The 27,467-nt window shown below is 44.9% G+C and overlaps 1 protein-coding gene across 1 annotated transcript in view; it reads right to left on the bottom strand.

Annotated features, from left to right (window-relative positions):
- Positions 1-6,678, bottom strand: part of CHN1 (chimerin 1) — a 143,466-nt gene extending 136,788 nt beyond the window's left edge. Inside the window, exon 1 of the mRNA XM_056861362.1 lies at positions 6,656-6,678. Within this exon, the coding sequence (XP_056717340.1) occupies positions 6,656-6,674 (19 nt within the window). The 5' untranslated portion in view covers positions 6,675-6,678. The remainder of the gene's footprint in view (positions 1-6,655) is intronic.
- Between the last annotated feature and the right edge of the window lie 20,789 nt (positions 6,679-27,467).

Here is a 27,467-nt window from a genome sequence, read left to right on the forward strand (position 1 = left end):
GGGAAGACTGTCCTGTGGGTAATCACGGATCTTTTCTCTAAGCAAGTTCATCTCGTGCCGTGTGAAGGGATGCCATCTGCACATAAACTGGCTCGCTTGTTTGTGCACTGCATATTCAAATTGCACGGATTTCCACGGAAGGTCCTGAGTGACAGGGGCTCCGTGTTTGTGTCCAAGTTCTGGAAAGCGTTCTTAGGAATTGTAGGTGTGCAGTTGGGTTTGTCATCTGCCTATCACCCCCAGACGGATGGGCAGACCGAAAGGGTTAATGCGGTGATGGAATGTTATTTGCGTTGTTTTGTTAATTATCACCAAGACAATTGGGTTGATCTGCTGCCACTGGCAGAATATGCCTACAATAACTCGGTGCACTCTGCAACCGGGGTGAGCCCATTCAAAGCAGTTTATGGAATGGATTTTGGACCATTAGGGGCTGTACCTACCCCACCAGAAGGCGATCCCCCCGAGGTGTCTAAATGGGCTCACACAGTGAGGAACACTTGGCCCTGGCTTGTAAAAAACCTGGAACAGGCTAAAGACAGGTACAAACTACAAGCAGACAAACACAGAACACCTCAGTGGGAATTGAGGGTCGGAGAAAAGGTGTATCTTTCCACTAAGAACCTCAGGTCTTTACGCCCGTGTAAAAAATTGAGCCAACGGTTTGTGGGCCCATTTTCTATCTCCAGAGTTATCAATGAGGTTACGGTAGAGCTGGAGCTACCCAAATCCTTACAAGGGGTGCACCCGGTGTTTCACGTGAGTCTACTAAAGCCCTTTCTACAAGCACCAGAATGGCACCCCGAACCCGAAGCGGCAACTCCCATCATGGTACAGGGCGAACGGCACTTTGAAATCTCCAAGGTGCTCGATTCTCGGAGGCGCAGGGGCCGACTGGAATATCTTGTGCGTTGGAAACATTTAAATTCCAGTCATGATGAGTGGGTGTCCGCTGTTCACGTACAGGCTCCAACCCTTGTAGCGGATTTCCATCGCCATTACCCGGACAAACCAGGAAATCTGGAGGGGGGGCCTTTGGGGAGGCGGAGTGTCAGCGAGGGCATGCAATCGGACCCTGGATAGCGAGGTGACTTTCGTTTCATCTCTCCTTCCCGTGGGAAGGAAGAGGCAACAGCCAAAAGGCTCGAGAGATCTCCACTTCAAAGTGACTTCCTGATTGTAATCCTGCTCTGATCTTAAGGTGTGAATTCTCTCTCTTGGTATTGGGGAACCTCTGATGTTTTGCATTTCAAAGATGTTACTTGTAAACATGCTAGCTTGTGTACACTATAAGAATACCCTCCAAATGATTTGGCGCCATTGTAACGTTGTGTTTCATAGGTTACTGTACCCTTCCTTTCAAATAAATTCTACTTTAAACTCTCTGCTAACGTCTGGAGTAAAGTGGATGATTCCTGAGAGGCAACGGAGTCCTAGAACCTGACAGGTTCCTCCGGCCAGCAGCGGCCGGCAGGGGCCTTCTGCAGGGCCGGCAAGGCCGCACCGCCCCCGCCGCCCCGCGAGGGTTCCTCCGGCCGGCAGGGGCCTCTGCAGGGCCGGCAAGGCCGCGCCGCCCCCGCCGCCGGGCCCGCGAGGGTTCCTCCGGCCAGCAGCGGCCAGCAGGGGCCTCTGCAGGGCCGGCAAGGCCGCGCCGCCGCCCCCGCCGGCCCGCGAGGGTTCCTCCGGCCGGCAGCGGCCGGCAGGGGCCTTCTGCAGGGCCGGCAAGGCCGCGCCGCCGCCCCGCGAGGGTTCCTCCGGCCGGCAGCGGCCGGCAGGGGCCTTCTGCAGGGCCGGCAAGGCCGCGCCGCCCCCGCCGCCGGGCCCGCGAGGGTTCCTCCGGCCGGCAGGGGCCTTCTGCAGGGCCGGCAAGGCCGCGCCACCCCCGCCGCCGGGCCCGCGAGGGTTCCTCCGGCCGGCAGCGGCCGGCAGGGGCCTCCTGCAGGGCCGGCAAGGCCGCGCCGCCCCTGCCGCCGGGCCCGCGAGGGTTCCTCCGGCCAGCAGGGGCCTCTGCAGGGCCGGCAAGGCCGTGCCGCCGCCCCCGCGAGGGTTCTTCCGGCCGGCAGCGGCCTCCTGCAGGGCCGGGAAGGCTGCGCCGCTGCTGCCGCCGCCGCCTCTCCTGGTGAGTAGGGGGTTCAGGGGCTCTTCCCCCTTCCCCCCTTGAATGGCACTGGGGTCGGGATGGGTTGGGAGGTCCCGGGAGGCCGGTGGGAGGGCGACCTGGGGCAGGGGCAAGATCTTCCCTGCGCTCTAAAATGGCGGCCGCCATTTTAGAGCGCAGCTTTAACAGAAAAGGGAATTTCTTATTGACCCTCGGCTTATACGCGGGTCAATAAGAAATTCCCTTTTCTGGCCTCAAGTTTGGGGGGGTTGGCTTATACTCCGGTCGGCTTATACCCAAGTATATACGGTAGGCTGACAGAATGTGACTATCTTAAGATCACCCAATGAACTTCCATGGCGGAGTCAGGATTTAAACCTAACTCTTTGAGACCTTTGGCAAACAATCTAACCACTACACCACACTAGCTCTCAATAATGTATTCCCTTTTGAAAGTAAAACTACCAAGGCATTTAGATTAGTATTTAATGTGGATTTTTTTTCAAAGTGCTTCAAATGTTATTCCTATAAGGAAACATGCAGGTTAATTGTTTCTTCCCACCACAGCTAGTTTTGTGGGTTTTGTGCTCATCACTGGCAAAGACATAGTAATGTGTGATCTGACTAGCTAGATACTAAAGACTGAGTTTTTCCCAAATGGACATGTTTACCTAAAATTACAAAATGAGTCTTTATATTAGTAATTGCCTCTTTTTAATTTGTTTACTGCTGCCCACAGGGCTTATATACAACACAGCTAGCAGAACAGTAGATCTGTTTTTCTAATGATCTATAAAAGGACAAAAAGTTCTACGATTTTTTAAAAATCTGTAGAGGGAGACCAGAAAAGTACAGCTAAACGAACAAAAGTAATTTTACCATCTGCTCAGAGATGAGTTTTACAAGTAACAGTGGAACACCAAAGGCCCCAAGAAACAGAGATTAGTAAGATTTTGTAGCTCTGCCTCTCAAGGAGGGAGGGATTTTTTAATTAGAACAATTAAACAGATGGCTGCCAAGACTACTATCACTGCTTATTAAACATTAAGCTCTCCAGTGATAAGAAGCAGATAGTATTTTGCAAAAGCCATCCAGTCCTCTCTCAGTTCGGTGCTCCTTCCATATGTATTATTTATTTAAAGAATTTCAGCCACACTTCTCCATTTTTGTCCATTATGCTTATTTAGGATATTTTTTATTTATTTAGGATATTTCTGTGCTGCTGCTTCCAAGTCCTGCTTGAGGTGGCTTACTATTAAAACCACGGCACAATACTAAAAACAAGCCAATGGACATAAGCAGCACAAACACTATCCACAAAACAGAAACAAACCAATACAAAGATGTTAAGATAAAATCCCTCATTAAAAGCTGGGGTAAAAATGTGTTTTGGCCTGGCACCTGAAAGAAGGTAAAGCAGACGCCAGGCGAGCCTCAAGGGGGAGGGGGTTCCAAAGGTGAGGGGCCAACACAGAAAATGCCACGTCTCTATTTGTCACCTGCCTCACCTCTGAAGGTAGGGGGCACACAGAGACTCCCCAACTCTCCCACAGAAGCTTGCCAGGTGCCCTTGGAACAGCCACACACTTTTAGCCTAACCTACCTCACAGGGTTGTTGTCAGGATAAAACGGAGGCGGAGAGAAGGTTGTAAGACACTTTAAGTCCGCACTGGGGAGAAAAGTAGGGTATAAATTAAGTAAGTAAGTAAATATATTACTACTGGCCTTGTCTCTAAGGATGGTGCCTCTGAAGAAGATCTAAAACAATGGGAATGTTGACATGGAAGCAGAAAATCTTTCAGATTGGAGCTTTACAGGTTAAAACACAGGGAGCCAGTGAAAGTCTTCTGAGCACTGGTGAGATATCAAAAATAAGGAGGGGAGCTTTTACATTGTCCATCTTCTGGTCTCTGCAAAGTTGCAAAGGCTCAGTACCAGATCTAGATAAGCAAAGCATTCTATCCCACCCTTTCTTCTTTGGATTCCCCTTGCGGCAGGATCCAGGGGAGCTCAGGGAGCAACTGATATTTGCATGTCCCTTAGGTTCCTGGATCTAAAAGGAGCAACCACAAAACTGGAGGATGAAAAGGAGGTGAAGCAGAGAAAAGGATGGTGAGTAATCGCTCTCTCAGAAGCGGTGTGAGAGGTTCCTTGAGCCACAAGTAATCCCATTTCAATCAGTAACCAGCACAGCGGAATGGCTCAATGCACACTGCAAGATTGGATGACTGATGCATGATATAGGGTTGCCAACCTCCAGGTAGGACTTGGATGTCTCCCAGCATTACAACTGACCTCCAGGTGACAGAGACCAGTTTCCATGGGAAAATGTCTGCTTTGGGGGGGGGTGGAGTCTATGGCATTATACCCTGCTGAGGTCCATCCCCTCCCCAAGTGCTACCCCCAAATCTCTAGGAATTTCACACCCCAGAGCTGGCAACCCTAGGTATAAACAATCTGAATAGATCACTTCCACCAGGTTTTTTAAGAAGACGAACTCAATCTGAAAGCATAATTTCAAGAGGGAACACAGACGCTACATAAAGAATCCATCAAGCCTCATGTAAAAATCTCTTTGACCAAAATGTTTTCTAAATTCTAGAACTGGTCTCAAAAGTATGCACTTCTAGTAGGTAGGAAAACCTTGCCGAAATTTTAACACAAACAAACCCAAGGAAGTGTTTGTAATCTTCACAGGATTCAGCATAACACCAAGCGTCAGACCTCAGCAAAAATTCCAAACACAACCAGTAAACACCATCTCTACAATATTACGAGGAATCATATTATGCATAAATTATAATTATGTGAAATTACTCACTAGAAAGCACTCCTCAAGTTAAGATGCAGCCATGAGTTATTCATGCAGTGAAATTTGTTTCCACAAATGATGTGCTAATATTAAGACAGTTTTTGCTGCACGTTACTGTAACCGAGTGGCTTTTAATTGCAAAGTTGGGAATGAGTGCAATTAAGCTTAATAATCAGTTCAAATATATTAATATGCCAGCATTTAACTCCGCCGTTTTAATATTTTATTTACCAGAAACATTGCCTGCTGCTAAAAAACATATATAATCAAATACAAATGTTAAAAAAAAATAATCTCAGGGTTGTTGAGAGAATACTGTTGTTTAATCAGTGCGATGGAGCCCGTTTCAAAATACCAATAAAATGTAAGCTGGGAAAACCTAATTTCTTAGATTTATATTGGTTTTTAAAAAAATAAATAAATAATGGAATCCTACTTACAGTGTATATTTTACTAAACGATACACAGATCACCATCACCAAGGACTTTGCTCGCCTCGCTTTTCAAGATATTTTTGTAAGCAGAGCAAACCCAGGCATCCTTTGCCACATAGGTATGGAGAAGAACAGGTTTGATGTTTCCTCCTAATCAGTTTCCCATGCAAGAAGTTCAGCCTCTCTGCCAATGCAGGAGCGAGTAAACTTTCTTTTCGACTCCACGCAGAAAGAGTAAACACTGAGAAGGCATCTCAAGGCTTCTCTAAGAGCAGGAGAACTCACTATGCTAATGCACAAAAACAAAAGCAAACAGGAATGGCTATGTAAGTAAACGAAAGGGGGGGGAACATACAAGATGAGATGTAACATCTGGAAACGCAATAGTGCAGATGCCAACCTGCTCACCTTTCAACACAACCCCGCGATGGGCTTAAGAAACAGGCACACGCCCATCAGCTCTGCCTACGAGTGGAAACAATGGGAGAAAACAGGCAGCCTGATCTCGCCAGCCATCCTAACTGAAGGAGGGCTACTGAAAGCGCAGGAAAAGAGGAAGACCCAACAAGAGATAGATGGACTCAATAAAGGAAGCCACAGCCCTCAGTTTGCAAGATCTGAGCAAGGCTGTCAAAAATAGGACATTTTGGGAGGACTTGTATTCATAGGGTCGCCATGGCCACTTATGAATGGGAGGTTTTGCCTTGGATTTGCCACTCTCTAGATGCCCATTTTCCCCACCCGAACTCTCCAAACTCAAGAATAAGCCCACACGCAAAGTTTTGAGAATTCAGATGGGGGGGGGGGGAAATGCGCATCTAGAAGGCAGCAAACCCAAGGCAAAACCTCCCAGGCATCAATGGCCACCGCCATTGATTCATGGAAGGTTGTGCATGGATTTGTCACTCTATAGATGCACACACTCTATAGATGCACACATGGATTGGATTTGTCACTCTATAGATGCACATTTTCCCCATCTGAATTCTCAAAACTCTGCATGGGGAGGGGGGGTTTATTGTTGAGTTTTGAGAATATGGATGGGGGGAAAGTGCATCTAAAGAGCGGCAAATCCAATCCATGTGTGCATCTATAGAGTGTGTGCATCTAAAGAGTGGCAAATCCAAGGCAAAACCTTCCATGAAGCGACTTGACGGCACTTAACGCACACACGGAAAGCGCCCAGGGCGCGGGCGCACCCCCCCCCAAAAAACCCCTTCCTCCATTCATGCCATTATAGAGGGTTGTGGCTTTTTCTGGGTGGGGAAGGATAAAAGGGAGCCCTAAAGTGTCCCGAGAGCTTCTACTCACCGAACAAGGGAAGAGCCATTGCAAAGCGGGAGGGTGGCGGCGGGGCTGGCCAGGCGGGAAAGGCCGGACATGGGCGCCCCGACGCAGCCCGAACGGCGGCCAAGACAAAAGTGACCGTTGACACCTCGGAGGAGGAGGAAGGGAGGAGAGGCCGCTGGCTTGGAGCTGTGGGGAAATTCAAGCGGCCCGGGGGATGTTTGAATGGGGAAGGAGGGCGGGCTCAGCCGCGTCAGAAGCCGGGGAGGGAAAAGGCCAGCCCGGAGAAGGAGGGGGGGAAACCTGAGGCGCGGCGGACAGCTGTTGCCTCCCGGCTGCCCGCTTTCCCCCACCGACCGACCCTCCCGCTCACTCCTGCGGCAGCCTTCTGGCTCGGGTCGCCATCTTGCCTCGCCACATGACCAGGCTTCTCCTCCGCCCGGCCTGCGAAACCCGGCGCGGTTCCCATAGCAACGGGAATCCAAGTGCCCCCCCCCCAACGGCCTTTCCAGCCATCGCCCCTCAGAGGGGCTCACAGCGGGTCGCCGGGTGAATCTGTCTGCAGGAGTAGAAAAGGGGCAAGAGGCCAGGAGCACCTTAAACCCCTCAGAGGGGGGTTACCGCACTTTGTATCCCCCAGGGATGTATCAAGAGTTTGGAAATGTTATTAAAAACATCGCTTTAAAAGGGTTTTTGGATGCCACGGCTAAAAAAAATGGTTGGAAGACGTCTTCACAGCTAAAAGGGCCAAACAAAGTGCGAACAGTATTTTTTATAACTTTTCAAACTCTTAATGCATCAAAATATTGTCGAAGGCTTTCACGGTCAGAATTCATTGGTTCGTGTAGGTTATCCGGGCTGTGTGACCGTGGTACCACGGTCACACAGCACGGATAACCTACAAGAATCTTAATACATCGGTGGGAATATATAGTGCGGTAACAGCCAAAGTGCGAACAATATTTTTTATAATGTTTTCAAACTCTTAATACATCGGTGGGCATACATAGGCTCTGTTACCGCACTAGGTATTCCCAGAGATGTATTAAGAGTTTGAAAATGTTGTAAAAAAAAAATTGTAAAAGGGTTTTTGGATACCACGGCTTATAAATGGTTGGAAGACATCTTCACAGCTAAAGGGGCCAAACAAAGGCTGTTACCGCACTAGTTATTCCCAGCGATGTATTAAGAGTTTGGAAATGTTATAAAAACATCGCTTTAAAAGGGTTTTTGGATGCCACAGCTAAAAAATGGTTGGAAGACGTCTTCACAGCTAAAGGGGCCAAAGTGCGAACAGTATTTTTTATAACGTTTTCAAACTCTTAATACATCGGTGGGAACACCTAGTGCGGTAACAGCCAAAGTGCGAACGGTATTTTTTATAACGTTTTCAAACTCTTAATACATAGGCTGTTACCGTACTAGGTATCCCCAGAGATGTATTAAGAGTTTGAAAATGTAAAAAAAAAAATTGTAAAAGGGTTTTTGGATACCACGGCTTATAAATGGTTGGAAGACGTCTTCACAGCTAAAGGGGCCAAGCAGTGTGAACAGTATTTTTTATAACGTTTTCAAACTCTTAATACATAGGCTGTTACTGCACTAGGTATCCTCAGCGATGTATTAAGAGTTTGGAAATGTTATTAAAAATACTGTTCGCACTTTGTTTGGCTCCTTTAGCTGTGAAGACGTCTTCCAACCATTTTTTAGCCGTGGCATCCAAAAACCCTTTTAAAGCAATTTTTTTATAACATTTCCAAACTCTTGATACATCGCTGGGAATACCCCTGTGCGGTAACAACCATAGAAAGTGCAAACATTATTTTTTATACTGTTTCAGACAGTCCCTGGAGCCGGGAGAGACGCAATGTCAACACACGCCCAGGATTGGGATAGGTTTGCTTTGAGACAGAAGGGGCCCAGCTTTCCTCTAGCTAACTTTACTGTAGAGGTAGGGTTGCCAACCTCCATATAATAGCAGAAGATCTCCTGTTATTACAACTGATCTCCAGCCAATAAGAGATCAGTCCCCCTGGAGAAAATGGCCGCTTTGGCAATTGGACTCTATGGCATCGAAGTCCCTCCCCTCCCCAAACTCCACCCTCCTCAGGCTCCGCCACCAAAACCTCCCGTGAAGAGGAACCTGGCAACCCTATTCAAATGGTCATCCAGATTCTTTTCTCTGGCCAATAGTCTCACCTGCAGAAAGCCTCATGAAGTCCTGGAACAGGTTCAGGGACTGGTTGTTCTCACCCCACTACACAGCACCTTTAGCAATTGTTCTTTTCAGCAAGTCTTCTTTTGTAATGAAATTAAGTCGCTTCAAGATAATAGGCCCGGGTGGGGACGGGTACCAGCAATTCAGTTGGCCAGGGCAAGGGGAGCTTTATTTGCAGATCATAGCCTCTGGCAGATCAAAGAGCTCCCATAGGAGTGTGTCCAAAATGTCTGCCACATTCCTGCCCTCTGCAAGTAGTGTTGGCAACCTCCAAGCCCAGAATTACAACTGATCTCCAGACCACAGATATCTGTGCCCCTTAAGGGGGCAAGCTCTTCTGTATACCATCGATTCTATGTGAAATCCCTCTCCAAATTCCCTCCCTCTACAGGCACCACCCCCAAATCTCCAGGAATTTCCCATGCCAGGGTTGGCAACCCTAATCACATGACTGTTACTAAGACGGAGGCTGAACAGATCAAATCACATGTGAAACAAGGCTCTGGAAAGGAAACAAGCTTATGGTGAAAGGAACAACAAGGAAAGTACAAAGCTCCTATGACTTGAACTGAGCTGCAAGTTCAACATGTGAAGCTTTCCTCGGCCCAGAGATGCCAAGCTGATGCAGTAAGCATCTCCCTTGGGACTTCTGTTTCTGTTGGGACTTTCCTAAACAGGAAAGGGGCCTGGATAGGGTAGTGGGTGGGGGCAGGTGTGGTATCAAAAAATGATTTGGATGGGCATTCTTCAAAATCTAAAACAGAATTTGGGCAGGTTCAGACAGAAGGTCCTTTTGCTGTTGACAGAGTGCTATCAGCCAATTCTTGTTATCTTACCAACTATGAGTATGGGAGAGGGGAGATAGAATGGCAGAAGCACCTTGTTCCTTGTGCATACACACTAGAGGATCAAGGTAAAGAGACAGTACTTTGGCTCCTCCAAATAAAAGTCATGTTGGTCATTCCTGGGAGAGCGCTGGCCTAAACTGGTTGAGCTTGTTGCTGTGCATTCCAGTCTCGGAGACTGTAGTTGCATAAATCCATGATTTATTTATTCTTTCTTGACCTGTGTCCCCTCGCTTCTCACGTCACAATAAGAATGCAAGCAGTTAATACATTGTCGAAGGCTTTCACGGTCAGAGTTCATTGGTTCTTGTAGGTTATCCGGGCTGTGTAACCGTGGTCTTGGAATTTTCTTTCCTGACGTTTCGCCAGCAACTGTGGCAGGCATCTTCAGAGTAGTAACACTGAAGGACAGTGTCTCTCAGTGTCAAGGGTGTAGAAAGAGTAATATATAGTCAGAAAGGGGTTGGGTTTGAGCTGAGTATTGTCCTGCAAAAGTATTGTCCTGTAAGTATCAAGATAATGTGCTAATGAGGGTATGGTATGTTAATATGGAACCATTGTATCCTGAAGTGATCTGTTAATGTGTGTAATCCAAAACTAATCTGTATGGCTATTGTTGAATGTTGTCTTTGTCTGGAGGTGTTTCAGGGCAGGAAGCCAAGCCTTATTCATTCTTAAACTCTCCTCTTTTCTGTTAAAGTTGTGCTGATGTTTGTGAATTTCAATGGCTTCTCTGTGCAATCTGACAAAATAGTTGGTAGAATTGTCCAGTCTTTCAGTGTCTTGGAATAAGACCCTGTGTCCTGTTTGTGTCAGTCCATGTTCAGCCACTGCTGATTTCTCAGGTTGGCCAAGTCTGCAGTATCTTTCATGTTCTTTTATCCTTGTTTGTATGCTGCGTTTTGTGGTCCCGATGTAAACTTCTCCACAGCTGCAAGGTATACGATATACTCCTGCAGAGGTGAGGGGGTCTCTTTTGTCTTTTGCTGATCGTAGCATTTGTTGTATTTTCTTGGTGGGTTTAAACACTGTTTGTAGGTTATGTTTTTTCAAACGTTTCTCCATCCTATCAGTGACTCCTTTAATAAATGGCAAGAATACCTTTCCTATGGGAGACTGTTTTTCTTGAGTTTTCTGATTTTTGTTTGGTTCAATGGCCCTTCTGATTTCATTCTTGGAGTAGCCGTTTGCTAGCAGTGCGTGATTTAGATGGTTAGTTTCTTCCTTGAGAAACTGTGGTTCACAGATCCGTCTTGCACGGTCCATTAATGTTTTGATTATTAATAATCAAAACATTAATGGACCGTGCAAGACGGATCTGTGAACCACAGTTTCTCAAGGAAGAAACTAACCATCTAAATCACGCACTGCTAGCAAACGGCTACTCCAAGAATGAAATCAGAAGGGCCATTGAACCAAACAAAAATCAGAAAACTCAAGAAAAACAGTCTCCCATAGGAAAGGTATTCTTGCCATTTATTAAAGGAGTCACTGATAGGATGGAGAAACTTTTGAAAAAACATAACCTACAAACAGTGTTTAAACCCACCAAGAAAATACAACAAATGCTACGATCAGCAAAAGACAAAAGAGACCCCCTCACCTCTGCAGGAGTATATCGTATACCTTGCAGCTGTGGAGAAGTTTACATCGGGACCACAAAACGCAGCATACAAACAAGGATAAAAGAACATGAAAGATACTGCAGACTTGGCCAACCTGAGAAATCAGCAGTGGCTGAACATGGACTGACACAAACAGGACACAGGGTCTTATTCCAAGACACTGAAAGACTGGACAATTCTACCAACTATTTTGTCAGATTGCACAGAGAAGCCATTGAAATTCACAAACATCAGCACAACTTTAACAGAAAAGAGGAGAGTTTAAGAATGAATAAGGCTTGGCTTCCTGCCCTGAAACACCTCCAGACAAAGACAACATTCAACAATAGCCATACAGATTAGTTTTGGATTACACACATTAACAGATCACTTCAGGATACAATGGTTCCATATTAACATACCATACCCTCATTAGCACATTATCTTGATACTTACAGGACAATACTTTTGCAGGACAATACTCAGCTCAAACCCAACCCCTTTCTGACTATATATTACTCTTTCTACACCCTTGACACTGAGAGACACTGTCCTTCAGTGTTACTACTCTGAAGATGCCTGCCACAGTTGCTGGCGAAACGTCAGGAAAGAAAATTCCAAGACCACGGTTACACAGCCCGGATAACCTACAAGAACCAGTTAATACATTCCTTTCAAGAGATTTTACGATATTTCAGACCTTAGAGACAGCAAACTAGAAACACATACATAGAAGCGGCAATCCTTTCTCAGTCCAGAAACAACAATAGTGTAATACCTTACCAACAAAACTTTTCAAAGTACTTTGGATTGGATCCAAAGGTGATGTTCCAACAGAGTATCACTAGTTATGGTGGCATAACAACACTTCTGCTGACAAAGAAGGGAAAGGGTAATTTCTGTTTGACTTTCCTTCCCATTTCAGACCCCCACTTTACTGTCATACTGTCTGGAAACCTGGCAGATAAAAAGGGCCAGAGGCAGATAGCATAATCAGTAAACCAGTCCGAGGTCAGGCACTATGCTGTTCAAGTCCAGTTCCTAGGCATCAGTACAGGAGGGGTAATCTGAATACAAGGTCAGGATCAGTTCCGAGGTCAGGGTAACAGAAGTCCAGAGAATCACAGATGTCAAGAGGTGGCTGCAAACGAGTTTGCTCCCACAACGAGCCGGTCTCATTGCCTGCCTAAATAGGCCCTTATCTTAATGCAGACTAGCTGTTGCTCAATAGGCCGTTCAGACATTCCTAGCCTCATTACTGTTGGTGAGTGATCTTTGCTGGACCTGTAACCTCGAACTTTTTTGAGGGCTTTGTATCTCCACCCTGATCTTTCAGCATCTCTGTTTCAGTGGCCTTGGCGACCCTCCTGGTAATAACTGTGGCTGGGCCTTAGGCATAACCGGATCCCCTGAGCTGGCAGGCTGCAGACCCAGGTGAGACTTCCTTTGCCTGTGCCTGCTCTTCACTCCTTTCACTGCCTTCTGTCTGTTGCAGCTGCTCCTCTGTTCTCCCCCTGCCGTCTTCCTCTATTTCCTCTTCATTTGAGGAAGTTTTGGCAGGCTGACCCATGACACATACTGTCCCTGAAATCCCCCATTGCTAACTTCACTCTGTTGGCAGTCATTTGGATCCAACCTTTTAAAAAATCTGTGATATTTAAGTTGGTCTGAACAAGAGGCATCCTATTACTAGGTACTTAAGTGATGTCAAGTCACATCCAACTTATGGCAAACCCCAAGAAGGAGTTTTCGAGGCATGCGAAAAGCAGAGGTGGTTTGCCAGTGCCTTATCCTGCAGAGCCTTCCTTGGTGGTCTCCCATCCAAGTATCAATCCTGCTTAGCTTCTGAGATCCAACGAGATCGGACTATACCATGCCGCATTCACTCCCATTCCATTATTATCATATTAGAAAAATCTAGTCTGTTAGACCAGCAGGGCTACCTCCAGCTAATAGAGGGAGCCAGCGTGGTGTAGTGGTTAAGAGCAGTGGTTTGGAGCAGTGGAGTCTGATCTGGAGAACCGGGTTTGATTCCCCACTCCTACACATGAAACCAGCTGGGTGACCTTGGGCTAGTCACAGCTCTCTCAGCCTCACCTACCTCACAAGGTGTCTGTTGTGGGGAGGGGAAGGGAAGGTGATTGCAGTTGCATACATTAACCTTTATTGGCAAAGCGGGAAGGTGATTGTAAGCCGGTTTGATTCTTCCTTAAGTGGTAGAGAAAGTCAGCATATAAAAACCAACTCTTCTAATAATAATAATAATTTTTAAGGTTTTCTGCTCTTAGATAGTATTGTCTGTCTGTTCTTAGTAAGTCTGGCCAGTTCGTTAACGGCTTGATGCAATTTTTAAAAATTACTCAAGGGCCTATTAATTTATGGGGCCATGTTTGAAAGTCGGCATATAAAAACCAACTCTTCTAATAATAATAATAATACTTTTTAAGGTTTTCTGCTCTTAGATAGTATTGTCTATCTGTTATTAGTAGGTCTGGCCAGTTCGTTAATGACTTGATGCAATTTTTTTAATTACTCAAGGGCCTATTAATTTATGGGGCCGTGTTTGGAAAGCAGGGCTGTACCAGGCACCAGATATTTCCCAGCTGGCACAAGAACTGGTCTTTGGACCAGGATCCAGCATACACCCCCTGGGAGGACACAGTCCCCTGAATGTGAGGGGGTATGATATGTGGTGGTTCAAACTTTCTGTTGGGGTGCAGAGCTTTTAAATTGTCCTCAATATCATTCAGGGACTAGGAAATGTGAATAAGGAACTGGGAACCAACTTCAGCCTCCTAAAATCAAATGTGATTGAACAAGAGAAATCAGGGAACTGACTCTGTAGGTACAACCAATTCCTTAGAGCTACTTTCACCAAAAAAAGTGGAGCCTCTGTTTGTACAGCAAGTTATATTGGGACCAAGGACATATTTATAAGCCAGGTTCAGTCTAAATGTTCTTGGCAATGTTGTTGTTCTGGTCACCAGCTACAAGCCTCATAAATTAAACAGGCCCAGTTGAAAGCAGTAGGAAAAGAAGAAGACTCAACATGAGGTGGATTGATTCAATAAAAGAAGCCACCATCATCAGTTTGCAAGACCTGAGCAAGGCTGCAAGACCTCAGCAAGGCTGTTAACAATAGGGCATTTTGGATGTCATTAATTCATATCACACACATCATACTGCAGCACATCACACACACATCATACTGCAGCCTGCACAGTTATGTTGCCACAAACAACCCCCTTCTCTTTTAGCCTGACCTGCGTGGCCCAGACTAGCCTGATCTCGTCAGATTTCAGAAGCTAAGCAGGGTCAGCCCTGGTTAGTATTTGGATGGGAGACCACCAAGGAATACCAGGGTTGCTGTGCAGAGGAAGGCACTGGCAAACCACCTCTGTTAGTCTCTTGCCAGGAAAGTCCCAAAAGGGGTCGCCATAAGTTGGCTGCGACTTGAAGGCACTTTACGCACACACACAAGTCCAAGTTGCTTCCACAGAAGTTAATTAAGACTGTCTATTGTCTGCTTTTTGCATTTTGCATCTGAATGCTAGTATTTCAATATTTCTGTTTCCTTCATCTTCCCTCTTGCTTCGAGAACTAAAGTTGCACAACAGCTTTTGTTAGGACCAAGGAAAATGACACAAAAACCGTGTGCAAGCTTTCCAGTTCTCCAGAAGTCTTCAACAAATAGTACAGAATGCAGCAACAAGGCTGTTAAGTGGTTGGGTCAGACTGGACCATCTCCTGCCAGTTTGTAAAGAACTTAATTGGTTTCCTATGAATTTCCAGGCTCAATTAAAAGTGCTGGCTCTTACCTTTGATGTCCTAAATGGTTTGGTTCCGAGGCATATTTTTTTACCGGGGGGTGGGGGTGGGAATGGAATTGGGGTGATAAGAAAATGTGGATATTTGGATATCAACAAAATTTCATTTTGGGGTGAACAACAGGACTTAAGACCCTCAGCTGTTTCCACATTTGTACTAGAAGTCGACAAGATTGCTTTAGAAAGCAAATCACAGAGTTGCAGCCGCAGCGTGTGTTTTGAAGAAGGAGGCAGCAACACAGTACAGAAGAATCAAGTTTTCAGTTACTAAAGAGGAAGCAGAGTTCATTCGTGCCCATAGGATGGTTGTGTGGGATGATTGTGGGAGGCACACATATCCTTACCTAACTTTTTATCTGTGTATAGGGTAAAAGTGAAATTATACAGATAATTTACATGGAATGTCTGTAGATTTTTCGTCCCATGAGAAAGGTATTAGCATTTACAACTTGTCCACAATTTCCAGTTCTTATAGGTTGAGAATGCAAGTAGTATATGCTTCCAATATAAAACTCATTAAAAAAACAAAACCCAAAGCATCCTTTTAAGAGGTATTTTACCCTGCCGGGGACACACACACACACACACACACACATTATTTTCACATTAACACAGTAGCTGGGAAGTGATGATTTATCTATACCATTTACAGCCCATTCCTGACCTTGAGGGCTGAAAGTCCTTAGGAGGAGCGCAGGGGCCCATGCCGACGTCCGTGCCCCTTGTGCCAGTGCCCATACTCCTTGCGCCAGCAGGACTGGCACATACACCGGCATCAGGCCTCTAATGCCACCCTCCTTGCGCTAGGGTTGCCAACTGCCAGGTAGTAGCAGGAGATTTCCTGCTAATTCAACTGATCTCCAGCCAATAGAGATCAGATCACCTGGAGAAAAATGGCCGCTTTGGCAATTGACTCTATGGCATTGAAGTCCCTCCCCTCCCCAAACCCCGCCCTCCTCAGGCTCCACCCCAAAAATCTCTCGCCAGTGGCGAAGAGGGACCTGGCAACCCTACCTTGCGCTGCTGCGGCAGTGCGGCCCTGGGCCTGGGCAGTGCGGCCCTGGGATGCTGGCTCAGCTTCCCGCCGGCAACCTGATCCAGGGGGCATTCCCGGGGCGGTCCAGGGGAGGAGCCATCTTTAGGTAGCCTCCTAAGCCCTTTCAGGCCGTTAACGCCCCCTTTGCCCTCACCTTAAGGTTCTCCACCTTTTTAGGTGGTATATCCCCGTAGAACCCTATGGAGCGGTTCCATGGGGCTCGAGGGTAAGGGCAGCATTTTGGCTTCATGGCGGGGGGAGCTGAATTGTCCTTTCAGCCATTGGCTCAGCCCTTCCCCTCAGGAATGGGCTGTTACTCTCTGAAGCTCTGCCGATATAACCGATATACAGAATTATACAGAGGTTTAAGGTGATTCAAGATTGATCTTTGAAATACTGTTTCTCTAACTGGCATGACAGGAAATGTACTTGCTCTGATACAGTGGACCTGCAGGATAGGGTGCATCTGGAACCGCTGTCTCACACACCTGACCTCTTGAACAAGATCCCTCAGTGCTCAGAAAACAGCAGCAGATCCTATGCTTTGCCTTTGTGGCACAGAAACGGCGCCTCTCACTGTTGCACATGTGGAGACAGAAGACTGCTGTTGTGCCTACAGATAAGGCAGTCTTTCTCCCTATGCTGCTTGCATTTCATTGCAGAGGCAAGTGCACATGTGCATCTTAATGAAGATATGAATATACACAACACCATCCTTTCAAATGCCCAGACCACTTCTGGGTTCAAGCAAGTGTGCTCAAATTACCTTTTCTGAATTCCCCAATATTTGTGGTCACTGATCCAACTACCTACTCCAATAGGGTTGCCAACCTCCAGGTAGTGGAATCAAAATAAAGTTAGCCTGTTGTTACTTCTCTCATTCTGACGTGTGAACTAGCCACTGAGCAGTCCACGTCCTATTCGGAGGAAGATTAATCATCGAAGCAGGAAGATTACCGGATCCCTGTATACCTACACTCTTGATACAGGTCAAGGGAACTCTACAGCAGCTCTTTATGTCCAAGAATTCATGCTACATAGCAAACAAAGTGGATAGCCTTGCAGGCACCTTCATCAGGTTCACACTGTGAACTAAAAGGATTATATTTCTTGGACATTTTGTATTTTTGTACTTTTGTATTTCGTATATAATTGTATTTTGTATACAAGCTTTGTCTTGTTACATGTGTAACAAGCTTTGTCTTGTTACATGTGCACCTTGCTGCACTCTATTGATATATTTATAACTACACTCACCCTTGCATATTACTTGTTGTTTGGCTACTCTGTTGTTCTTTATCTACAACCTCCAGGTAGTAGCTGGAGATCTCCCACGACTACAACTGATCTCCAGCTGATAGAGATCAGTTCACCTGGAGAAAATGGCCGCTTTGGCAATTAATTGGACTCTATGGCATTGAAGTCCCTCTCCTCCCCAAACCCCGCCCTCATCAGGCTGCGCCCCAAAAACTTCCCACCTGTGGCAAAGAGGGATCTGGCAAACTTACTTTACCTCCATCCTTGGCATGTGGCCCATAGCTCAGGGAGGCTCACAGCTTACCTGTCCTTGAGTCCCTACAGCAGCGGCTATTTCAAAGTGGGAACCATTTGCCAACCACAATTGCTTTGCTTATTTTCCTGGAAATGGGGTGGATGCTGTCAAAGACTTATTAAAGTTCTTTAAGGGTGACAGCTTGGTCAAAAACAAAACCATAAAGTGCTGAGGTGTGAAGCCTCACAACCCCAGGGTAACACTACCACCAGTCCCCTTAACTAACCCGCCAGCCAGAGACCAAGGGACTCATCCCTTTTCAGACTCCACCCCAAGTACGTCGGTTATAAACGGAATGAGGCATTTGTTTTGAGCTGCGTGGAAAACAATTTGCAACAGTAATCCAGGGCTGTTTGATTATTAAAGCTTTATCCTTAGATTATGTGGGAAAGAATTATGACTACTGCGCTCTTGTGCTGTCAGATACAATAAAGGGAACTCTAAACTACCATTACTGTTTGGAAGTTCGATGAAGTTGATGAGGAATTTGGACTGATTTCACACATGGAAAATAATCCATGTCTGTTATTGTATGAGATCAAAGGCTATCCCGTTCGGTATCCTAGTCTCCAAGAACAGACGTGTGTGCACATTCTCCTTTCAGTACCAATCATTCTAAGGTTCCAAATATTCTATTGTTAACCAAAACACACACCATTTCAGGAAACAATCTGTGGTCTCTCAAAATCCCCTTTTGCAAGACAACATTGTCGCACAAAAATTTAGTGTGCCGGGTGCCGGAGCTGTAATGTGACATTATCAGTATAGTGCAGTATTAGAAGAGAGAATTGCCAAGGGTTAACCCTGTTAATCAATCACATTAAAACAAAGCAAAAGTCCAGTGACACCTTAAATTCTAGCAACATTTATTTCGATATGAGCCAGATATTCAACATAGTGCGCTGTGACTCACGAAAGCTCATATTGAAATAAATGCTGTTCGTCTTTAAGGTACCACCTGACCTTTCCCTTTCCCTAGATTTAACAGCCACTGGCTATCCATCAACCACTTCACACTTTAAAAAGGGGAGATGAAATTTAATTTTTCCTTGATACTATAAAGAGAAAAGTTGCCACATCTCTCACGCAACTGACCGATCTATTTGACAACAGATAACGCAGTATCCGCTTCTCAGAAAGCATCTTTAGCTGTTTTATCCAGGGAGTGATATAATTATGTCATGCAATATTACTTTGTGGACATGCTAAAACAATGTGGACTAGGGAGTCCATTTGATCCGGACAAATGGGCATTTTGTATTATTAGAATAGAGCAACCAGCTTCAGCCCTCCATTTAGCCCTGAAACTTACCAGATGGCTTTCAGCAAGTCAGCTTCTCAGTGTATCCTATCTAACAATGTTGTGTAGATGAAACAAGATACCACAAAAGATGTCAAAAGAGCTTGAAATATAACCATCACTGATCTCCCACGCAGAGAAATCTTCTCTCAGGCTCTGTGTGTTTCATCTAGTTCAGGCTTTATCCCTTCTCAAATCTGAATTAGGCCTTCCAGTGGGCACAAGCAAAATGTTTGCCTGTCTCCTCTGCAGGTGTGCCAATATAGAGGCCATGGTCTCTTTCTGTACCGTCCCTCCCAGTGTGAAATGCCTCCATTTCAGATGATACAAGCGGCCTGTTACTGAATGGAGGAATGCAGTCTGTCTCCCCCTTTCAGTCTGAAGTACCCAACATTCAACTATAGAAATGTCTTGCCTTTCTGTTAGCAGAGCTGAGAACAGAGCAGCCAGTGCACAGAATCTATTTCTGCTTATAAAGAATCAAAGAACAACATACCCCAGCCCTGAGGGGGACAGTACAGTGATTGGCAAAAGTGGAAACACTTTTCAGATATTTCCTTGCTCTCCAGGCTCTGAAAGGATGGTTGAATATGGTCATTGGAGCCCCATGGACAAGACATCATGGGGCATAACAGGTTGCTGTGAAGCAGGAAGAATCAGGTGACATCACACCTGCTGATGCAAGAGGATCTACTGATGAAAGAGGGAAGATCTGAGAATGTAAATACATCTTGGTTCGCAGGGCCCAGTCCTGTACACTGCCTATTGGAATGAAGCTTTTCAACTGGAATATCTGCTTTTCAGAATGGAAGATGTCCCTGTCAGATTATCTGGTGAGTTTCCCTCTTGCCTCCTGCACCTGTGAAAAGTAGTCTGTGAGGTGCTAGAATAATGGTCAGTGGCCAAAGTTTCAGTAGATTAATTCTGGCAATCAGATTTGATATATTAAAGAATATCTGTTAGGATTTTGACTAATTAACTTCTGAATACACACTCCTTGTTACTATAGCTAGGAAGATAATTCACAGTGGGTAGCCGTGTTAGTCTGTTTGCAGTAGTCAAAAAGGGCAAGAGTCCAGTAGCACCTTAAAGACTAACAAAAATATTTTCTGGTAGGGTATGAGCTTTCGTGAGCCACAGCTCACTTCTTCAGATACAGCTAGAATGTGAATCCATCGGTCTTTAAGTAGAGGAACAGTATGTAAATGTGAATAGCAGGCTTGATGGGATTAGGTGTGATATGCAGAAGAGTCTGTGAGGGGAGACTCTTCTGCATATCACACCTAATCCCATCAAGCCTGCTATTCACATTTACATACTGTTCCTCTACTTAAAGACCGATGGATTCACATTCTAGCTGTATCTGAAGAAGTGAGCTGTGGCTCACGAAAGCTCATACCCTACCAGAAAATATTTTTGTTAGTCTTTAAGGTGCTACTGGACTCTTGCCCTTTTTGACTATAGCTAGGAAATGTCAAAGACAAATTAAGTAGTGGTTGATAGAGAACTATGTTACAGATGTCTCAGGAACAATAGGAAACTAAGGACTTATTCATTACCTCATCAGTCATCAATGTATCATATTGATTATATATTTGCATTGAAGAATAATTCCTGCAGATATATCCTAAGCTTTTGTTAGGAATTTAAATATTGGGGGAGTAATGAGTTATGTTGCCAGTTAAATACTCTTTATCTCTTCATTCCCAATAATCTGAGATATTTAATGGGCTTTTAGAAAGACCATATCTTCTTGTTTTATGTACACAGGGGGGAAAAGAGAGAGGCTCAAGAAAGAACAATCAAAATTTGGAACAGGAACACAAATGTAAGGCCACTTATAACACTATATTGCTAGAAAACAGTCGAATTTATTATACTAGAAGATGGGTACCTATAGTGCAACCATCTGAGAACCTGACTACTGTACCAATGAAAATTCCATTTATTCACTTAAAATAGTTTTATGATGCTTTTCTACCCAATTTGGGCCCTCAAGTGGCAAATAGTTTAAAAAACATGAAAAGCCAGCAACGTATTAAAAACAATTAAAAACATGAACAGGAAAGGTGAACAACAAGGGAACACCAATGGAAAGAACAAGGTATTCACCTGCTTACAGAAGATAACAACAAAGGGGGACAGATGCATCTCCCTGGAGAAGGATTTCTAGTTTTGGCAGCACAACCAAGAAGGCCCTCTCTCAGGTGGTCACCTGTTGTACCTTAGGTGACTGAAGCTTCCAAAGATGATTGTAATGGTTGGGTATGTTCATATGGGAATAGGTGGTCCTTAATGCTGGTCCCAAGTTGTATAGGGTTTTAAAGGTCAACGCCAGCACCTTGTATTGGCCCTGGAAGCAAATTGGAAAGCTGTATAGATGGAACAAAACTGGCCTGATATGGTCCCTACAACCTACTCTATGCCTTACTTTGGTCAGTCAAAAAATTGGTCTTCTGTACTGCTGTTATCCAGAGCCTGGGAATTCTACTGTTCTTTATCCTGTCTCCTTTATTCTCTTCTCCCTAGATTACTGCATACTCTTGGTTCTTGTAGGTTATCCGGGCTGTGTGACCGTGGTCTTGGTATTTTCTTTCCTGACGTTTTGCCAGCAGCTGTGGCAGACATCTTCAGAGGAGTAACACTGAAGGACAGTGTCTCTCAGTGTCAAGTGTGTAGGAAGAGTAATATATAGTCAGAAAGGGGTAGGGTTTGAGCTGAATCATTGTCCTGCAAAAAGTATCAAAGGTAATGTGCTAATCATTGTCCTGTAAGTATCACGATAATGTGCTAATGAGGGTGTGGTATGGAACCATTGTATCCTGAAGTGATCTGTTAATGTGTGAATCCAAAACTAATCCGCGTGGCTATTGTGGACTGTAGTCTTTGTTAGTCTGGAGGTTTTCAGGACAGGAAGCCAAGCCTTATTCATTCTTAAACTCCTTTCTTTTCTGTTAAAGTTGTGCTTATGTTTATGAATTTCAATGGCTTCTCTGTGTAATCTGACAAAATAGATTACACAGATTACACAGAGTAATCTGACCGTGAAAGCCTTCGACAATATACTGCATACTCTGTTTCAATGGATGACTGCCCATTATGTTTAGCTTGACAAAAACCAATCCCCCCCTCATATTTTTCTTTACATCAAAGAAGGTCCAGAAATACTAACGGAAGAAGAATAAATGCCAAACGTACATGTAGTTTTACTTAGCCAGGAGAAGGTTGAGCTGGCTAGGAGGTAAAACGTTCCACAAGCTGGCCTGATTTTCTTGGGCCTTGAGTTTCAGTCACAGGCCCAGTTTTTGTTAGTTACCCTAAACTGGTGGGGGGAGAACTAGAATTATTTCTACTGGGTTGGGCAGTTTTGCCAATCCCTCCTCCCACTGCCCCATTTCGCCCCATTCCTGAGAATCTTCCCCAGGAGCAGGTTTTCAGAGGGCTCAGGGGGAAGGAGAAAACGGGACATTTTCATTCCATTAGCTCTGTAAGAACATTAGAAAGGCCATGCAGGACCAGACCAAGATTTATCAAGTCCAGCAGTCTGTTCACACAGTGGCCAACCTAGGAAGCCCACAAACGACTGCAGCAGCATTATCCTGCCTCTGTTCCAAAACACCTAATATATTAGGCATACTCCTCTGATCCTGGAGAGAATAGGGATGCATCATGACTTGTATCCATTTTGACTAGTAGCCATGAATAGCCCTCTCCTCCATGAACATGTCCACTCCCCTCTTAAAGCCTTCCAAGTTGGCAGCCATCACCACATCCTGGGGCAGGGAGTTCCACAATTTAACTATGCGTTGTGTGAAGAAATACTTCCTTTTATCTGTTTTGAATCTCTCACCCTCCAGCTTCAGCAGATGACCCCCGCGTTTTAGTATTATGAGAGAGGGAGAAAAGGTTCTCCCTGCCAACTCTCTCCACACTGCATAATTTTATAGATATTTTTATTTTGTAGATAGATATTTTGTAGATAGATATGTCGTTATCATTTGCATTATTTGTAAAAGCTGAATAAGGGTATTGAAGTTCCCTAGCTAAGAATACAGCTAATAATAATAATACAGTAAAACTTTTAATAAAATTAAATGCATTTTGACTGGCCACTAGATGGTGCTTTATTTCAGAGAAATGAAATGGGGGGAAAGCTGGGTTTGATTTGTAAGCACCCCTAAGGAAGATAAACAATGGGTAAAGAAGTAAGTTATCTAACTGATGCTGTGTAATTATGTTAAATGATTGACCAGTACCTATTTTGCAGCTCACGGCTCTTCGGTTTCATCGAAGTTCTCACTCACATTGTTGTTAGTGCATTTGAGTCTGTTTTCACTCTTTCAACATTAGAACAAGCAAGTTTCAAGTGGGTAGCCATGTTAGTCTGTAGCAGCAGAACAAAATCAAGAGTCTGCATCTGACAAGTTGAGCTTTGACTCATGAAAGCTTATATTTTAAAAAAAATTGTTGGTGAAATCCCACCCAGGCCGATTGACGGATGATAGCTCTTTCTCTGTTCTGTGGATAGTGGTGCACGGCCATTCTTAGTTGGTAGAGAGATTTGTCTGGTTAATACCAATAATAATCAAGGCTCTGGCACGTTAACAAGCTGAAACTTAAAGGTCTTTAAGGTGCTAATGGACTCGAATTTTTTTTTTTTTGCTCAGCAAGTTTGTCAGCATAATTTGGCCCGTCATTCACAGAAATCCGTCCTAGCACATGAATGAGCAATGCGTATTAAAATAAGAGCATTTTGATGTTGTGAACTGTCTGTCATTAACTCAAGAATTACCTGGCGCATTTGCCTAACTAAGGAAGTTATAATGAGAACTCATGAGTTTATCAACAGGTCCAGGAGAAGGGCAAGGAAGGAAATAAAAACATCAGTGAAAACAGGGTTGCATAAGAACATGGCTGTCCTTGATGAGAGCCAGGACCTTCTTAGCCTAATGGAATGTGACATCAATAGGGTTGCCAACCTCCAGGTACTAGCTGGAGATCTCCTGCTATTACAATTGATCTCCAGCCAAGAGATCAGTTCACCTGGAGAAAATGGCCCCTTTGGCAATTGGACTCTATGGTATTAAAGTCCTTCCCCTCCCCAAACCCCACCCTCCTCAGGCACCGCCCAAAAAACCTCCCGCCGGTGGCAAAGAGGTACCTGGCAACCCTGGACATCAGGGCCCTGCAGGACCTTAAAGAGTTCTGCAGGGCCTGCAAGACAGAGATTCTGCCGGGCCTACAGTTGAGGGCAGCCACAAACTGTCCATTGAATTGTCTTCTGTGCAGGCACACACTGGGACGGTGCTTGAGCAGGCCTACCATGGAGAGATTCATTCCATAGCTTAAAACTCACTTGGGGACGCCCCTCCGCCCCAGAGCCATTGAGACCTGAGAAGCTGATGGTGGGATCCAAAGACAATGAGGTCACTGAGAAGCAGGATTCATGCAACAAACAGGCGGGGCGTATTCACTCCACTCCAGCAGGTAAGCTGGCAACATAAAGTATGGGTATAGTTGCCATGGAACGGGAGGGAATACGGTTTTCTCCAGAGCCGATACTCCATGTCTGGGGGGAAAGGCTTCTGTCCACTTACAAAAAATAAAAAGTAGGTAGCTGCGTTAGTCCACAGCAAAACTCCAAAACAAAAACTATGCAATATCTTTTAGCGCCAACTAAAATGACACAACACAGTGTGAAAGCTTTTAAGTTCTCCAGAAATCTTCATCAGGGTGAATGTTAAATAGGAGAGGCGGAGAGATTTTCCAGGCCATGATATTACGGATTATTTTGTCAGCATCCTGTATAGAATGCTTTGCTGGCTTCAAGTGGGCACAGGGTGTGCGCTGGCTGGTATATGGTTGTGCCCTTGCTATGCCAGAAACAAGAAACAAACAAACAAAACAGAAACCATGGAAGTAGAACAACCAATAGTTGATCAAATCTGATGTCAAATGGAACGCACAATTCCCTTACAAGCTCTAGAACAAAGGGGAAAAAACGTAGTAGTAGTCCTTATGTTAACACTAATGGCAATTAATTTGAGTTGATCACTAAGAGTCAACATAAACCAAATTGTAGTAGTGTTACCTAGTGATATTTCCCAGGTTTTATTTCCTCCAGTTGAAGCGTCACTTCCTTTAGTGGCCACTTACAATAATAGGGCAAAAAAAGGATTTGCCCGTCTTCTACTGAGTATATCACTTCGGAGTATACTCAGACAATTTGCCATACAGACAAACCCGGTCGGGTGCAGATTCAAAGCCAGCAATGAGGGGTTTATGGGAGAAATCCTAATACAGCCTTTAGTATCTTCTGGCCCACAGTACAATCTAAAACATAAAACGTCCATTTAGACATAAACAAATTCAGTCCCATTTTCTTCAAGGGTACTAAGCTGACTTGTATCCAAGTACTTCTGCAGATAGTCGGGCTGGTAGTATTGATTCTTAACTCCAAATGAGAGCCATTTAGGAAATCTTATTAACAGCAAATTCACATACTGTTTCACTGTCTTTTCTTTAAAAGATAAGCTCTCAAAGGACAGATTATATTGCAGCAAATACCGTGTCAAGGAAGTATCCCGAGACATTCCTTTACGCTTTTTAACTTCCTGAGAGGGAAATCCTTATAGCTGCTATAAATACGTAGAACCTTTCTTAACAATCCTACCCTATGCCCTCACGGTTTACAAAAGATAATTTAATCCAGTCCTGGACTCCAAGAGTAGAGGCCGACTGTGCCAGAATAAAAACAGCCCAATACTGCTACTGCAGAAAAGAGTTGGGGGAGGCCAGGTGGTAGACAGAAAGGCAGGACTCATACCACAAAGTATGGGGGGGAGGCAAGAGGGCCTGAGGATAGCCATGTCTGACATGCTTTACAATAAAATGCCACTTTAGCTTTTGTTGGAAAAAATGAAGTGTGTGTTACTGCCACAATGGCAGTAACGCACAGGTTGATCCTGTCAGAGAGAATGGATTGATCCTAATTGATTGCTTCCTGTTACTGAGGAGGAGGAAAAGGAGAAGAAGAAGAGTTGGTTTTTAAATGCTGACTTTCTCTACCACTTAAGGAAGAATCAACACGGCTTACAATCACCTTCCCTTTTCCTCCCCACAACAGACCCCCTGTGAGGTAGGTGAGGCTGAGAGAGAGTGACTACTCCAAGGTCACCCAGCTGGCTTCATGTGTAGGAGTGGGGAAACAAATCCAGTTTACCAGATTAGCCTCCACCGCTCATGTGGAATCAACCCGGTTCTCCAGTTCAGAGTCCACTGCTCCAAACCACCGCTCTTAACTACTACACCATGCTGGCTCCTCTAATGACTGAGGAGTCATTGGGAGTTTCTCAGAGAGAAAGCAAAGTCTTCTTCTTGACATCTAATTTTCTAAAAAGAAATGCAAGGCAAGAGAAGAGAAGAGGTGGTTTGCCATTGCCTGCCTCTATGTAGTGACTCTGGTATTCCTTGGTGGTCTCCCATCCAAATACTAATCAGGGGCAACTCCACTTAGCTTCTGAGATCTGACGAGAGTCAGCTAGCCTGGGCCACCCGGGCCAGGAACTAGATTGGCAGAAGGCTGTTGCTCGTTCCCAGCTCCTGTTGTCCCAGAAAAGGTGATTTTTCCAGTTCAGGATGCTGTCCTGAGAAAAAAACACATGCTTGATTTTTTCACAAGCAACACAACTTTCCAGCTTTAACATTCATGACAGCCAACACAGAAAAACACATCTAACAAATGTTTCCATCATTCAATGACAAATACACAACATCTGTTGTTCATTTAGCTGGATTATCTATCCCTTTTCCTGCAGAAACCATTAGTCCTTCAGTACAATGTGGCTCAGTTTTTGGACGGAAATGGCAGAAGCTAGCACAAAGAAATCAGATCGTCAACCTCTTCCTTTTAGAAATAGATGTATAAAGTGCAGAAGATGCAAGTCAAATCATTTCAGAGCTTGTGACGGAGACAGCACCAATAGGAAAAAGTAGAGGGGCCAAACTCTGGAGGAAACACTCTTTGCCTCTCCTAGCAACCTCTTAGCACAAAGAAACACAGATGTAACTTGGAAAGCGCAAAACCAACAACACAAATCCAGTAAGCACTCAGGTTAAGACACGTGTGCCATATCATCAGGGGGAAATAATTCATTTTCATCATGACTTTCCTTTCCAAGTGCGCCCATGGTTGTCCCCGCCTCCTAGCAGATCTGTGTGTGAGAGAACAAATTACTGCCTCAAGGTCACCCAGTGAGTTTCACAGCACAGTAGGAATTTTAACCTAGGCTTTCCCTAATCCTGGTCCACCACAGCTCACTATACAACACTGGAAACCAAGAAGTCAAGGTACTGGTTGAAGATAGAGATCAGCTGGAGATCGGTTGTAATAGAAGGAGATCTGCTAGAACCTGGAGATTCAACAAATTACAGTCTTGTGGCAATTTAAAAACT

The sequence above is a fragment of the Euleptes europaea genome, chromosome 15 (assembly GCF_029931775.1).
Source record: "Euleptes europaea isolate rEulEur1 chromosome 15, rEulEur1.hap1, whole genome shotgun sequence".
Lineage (NCBI taxonomy): Eukaryota > Metazoa > Chordata > Lepidosauria > Squamata > Sphaerodactylidae > Euleptes > Euleptes europaea.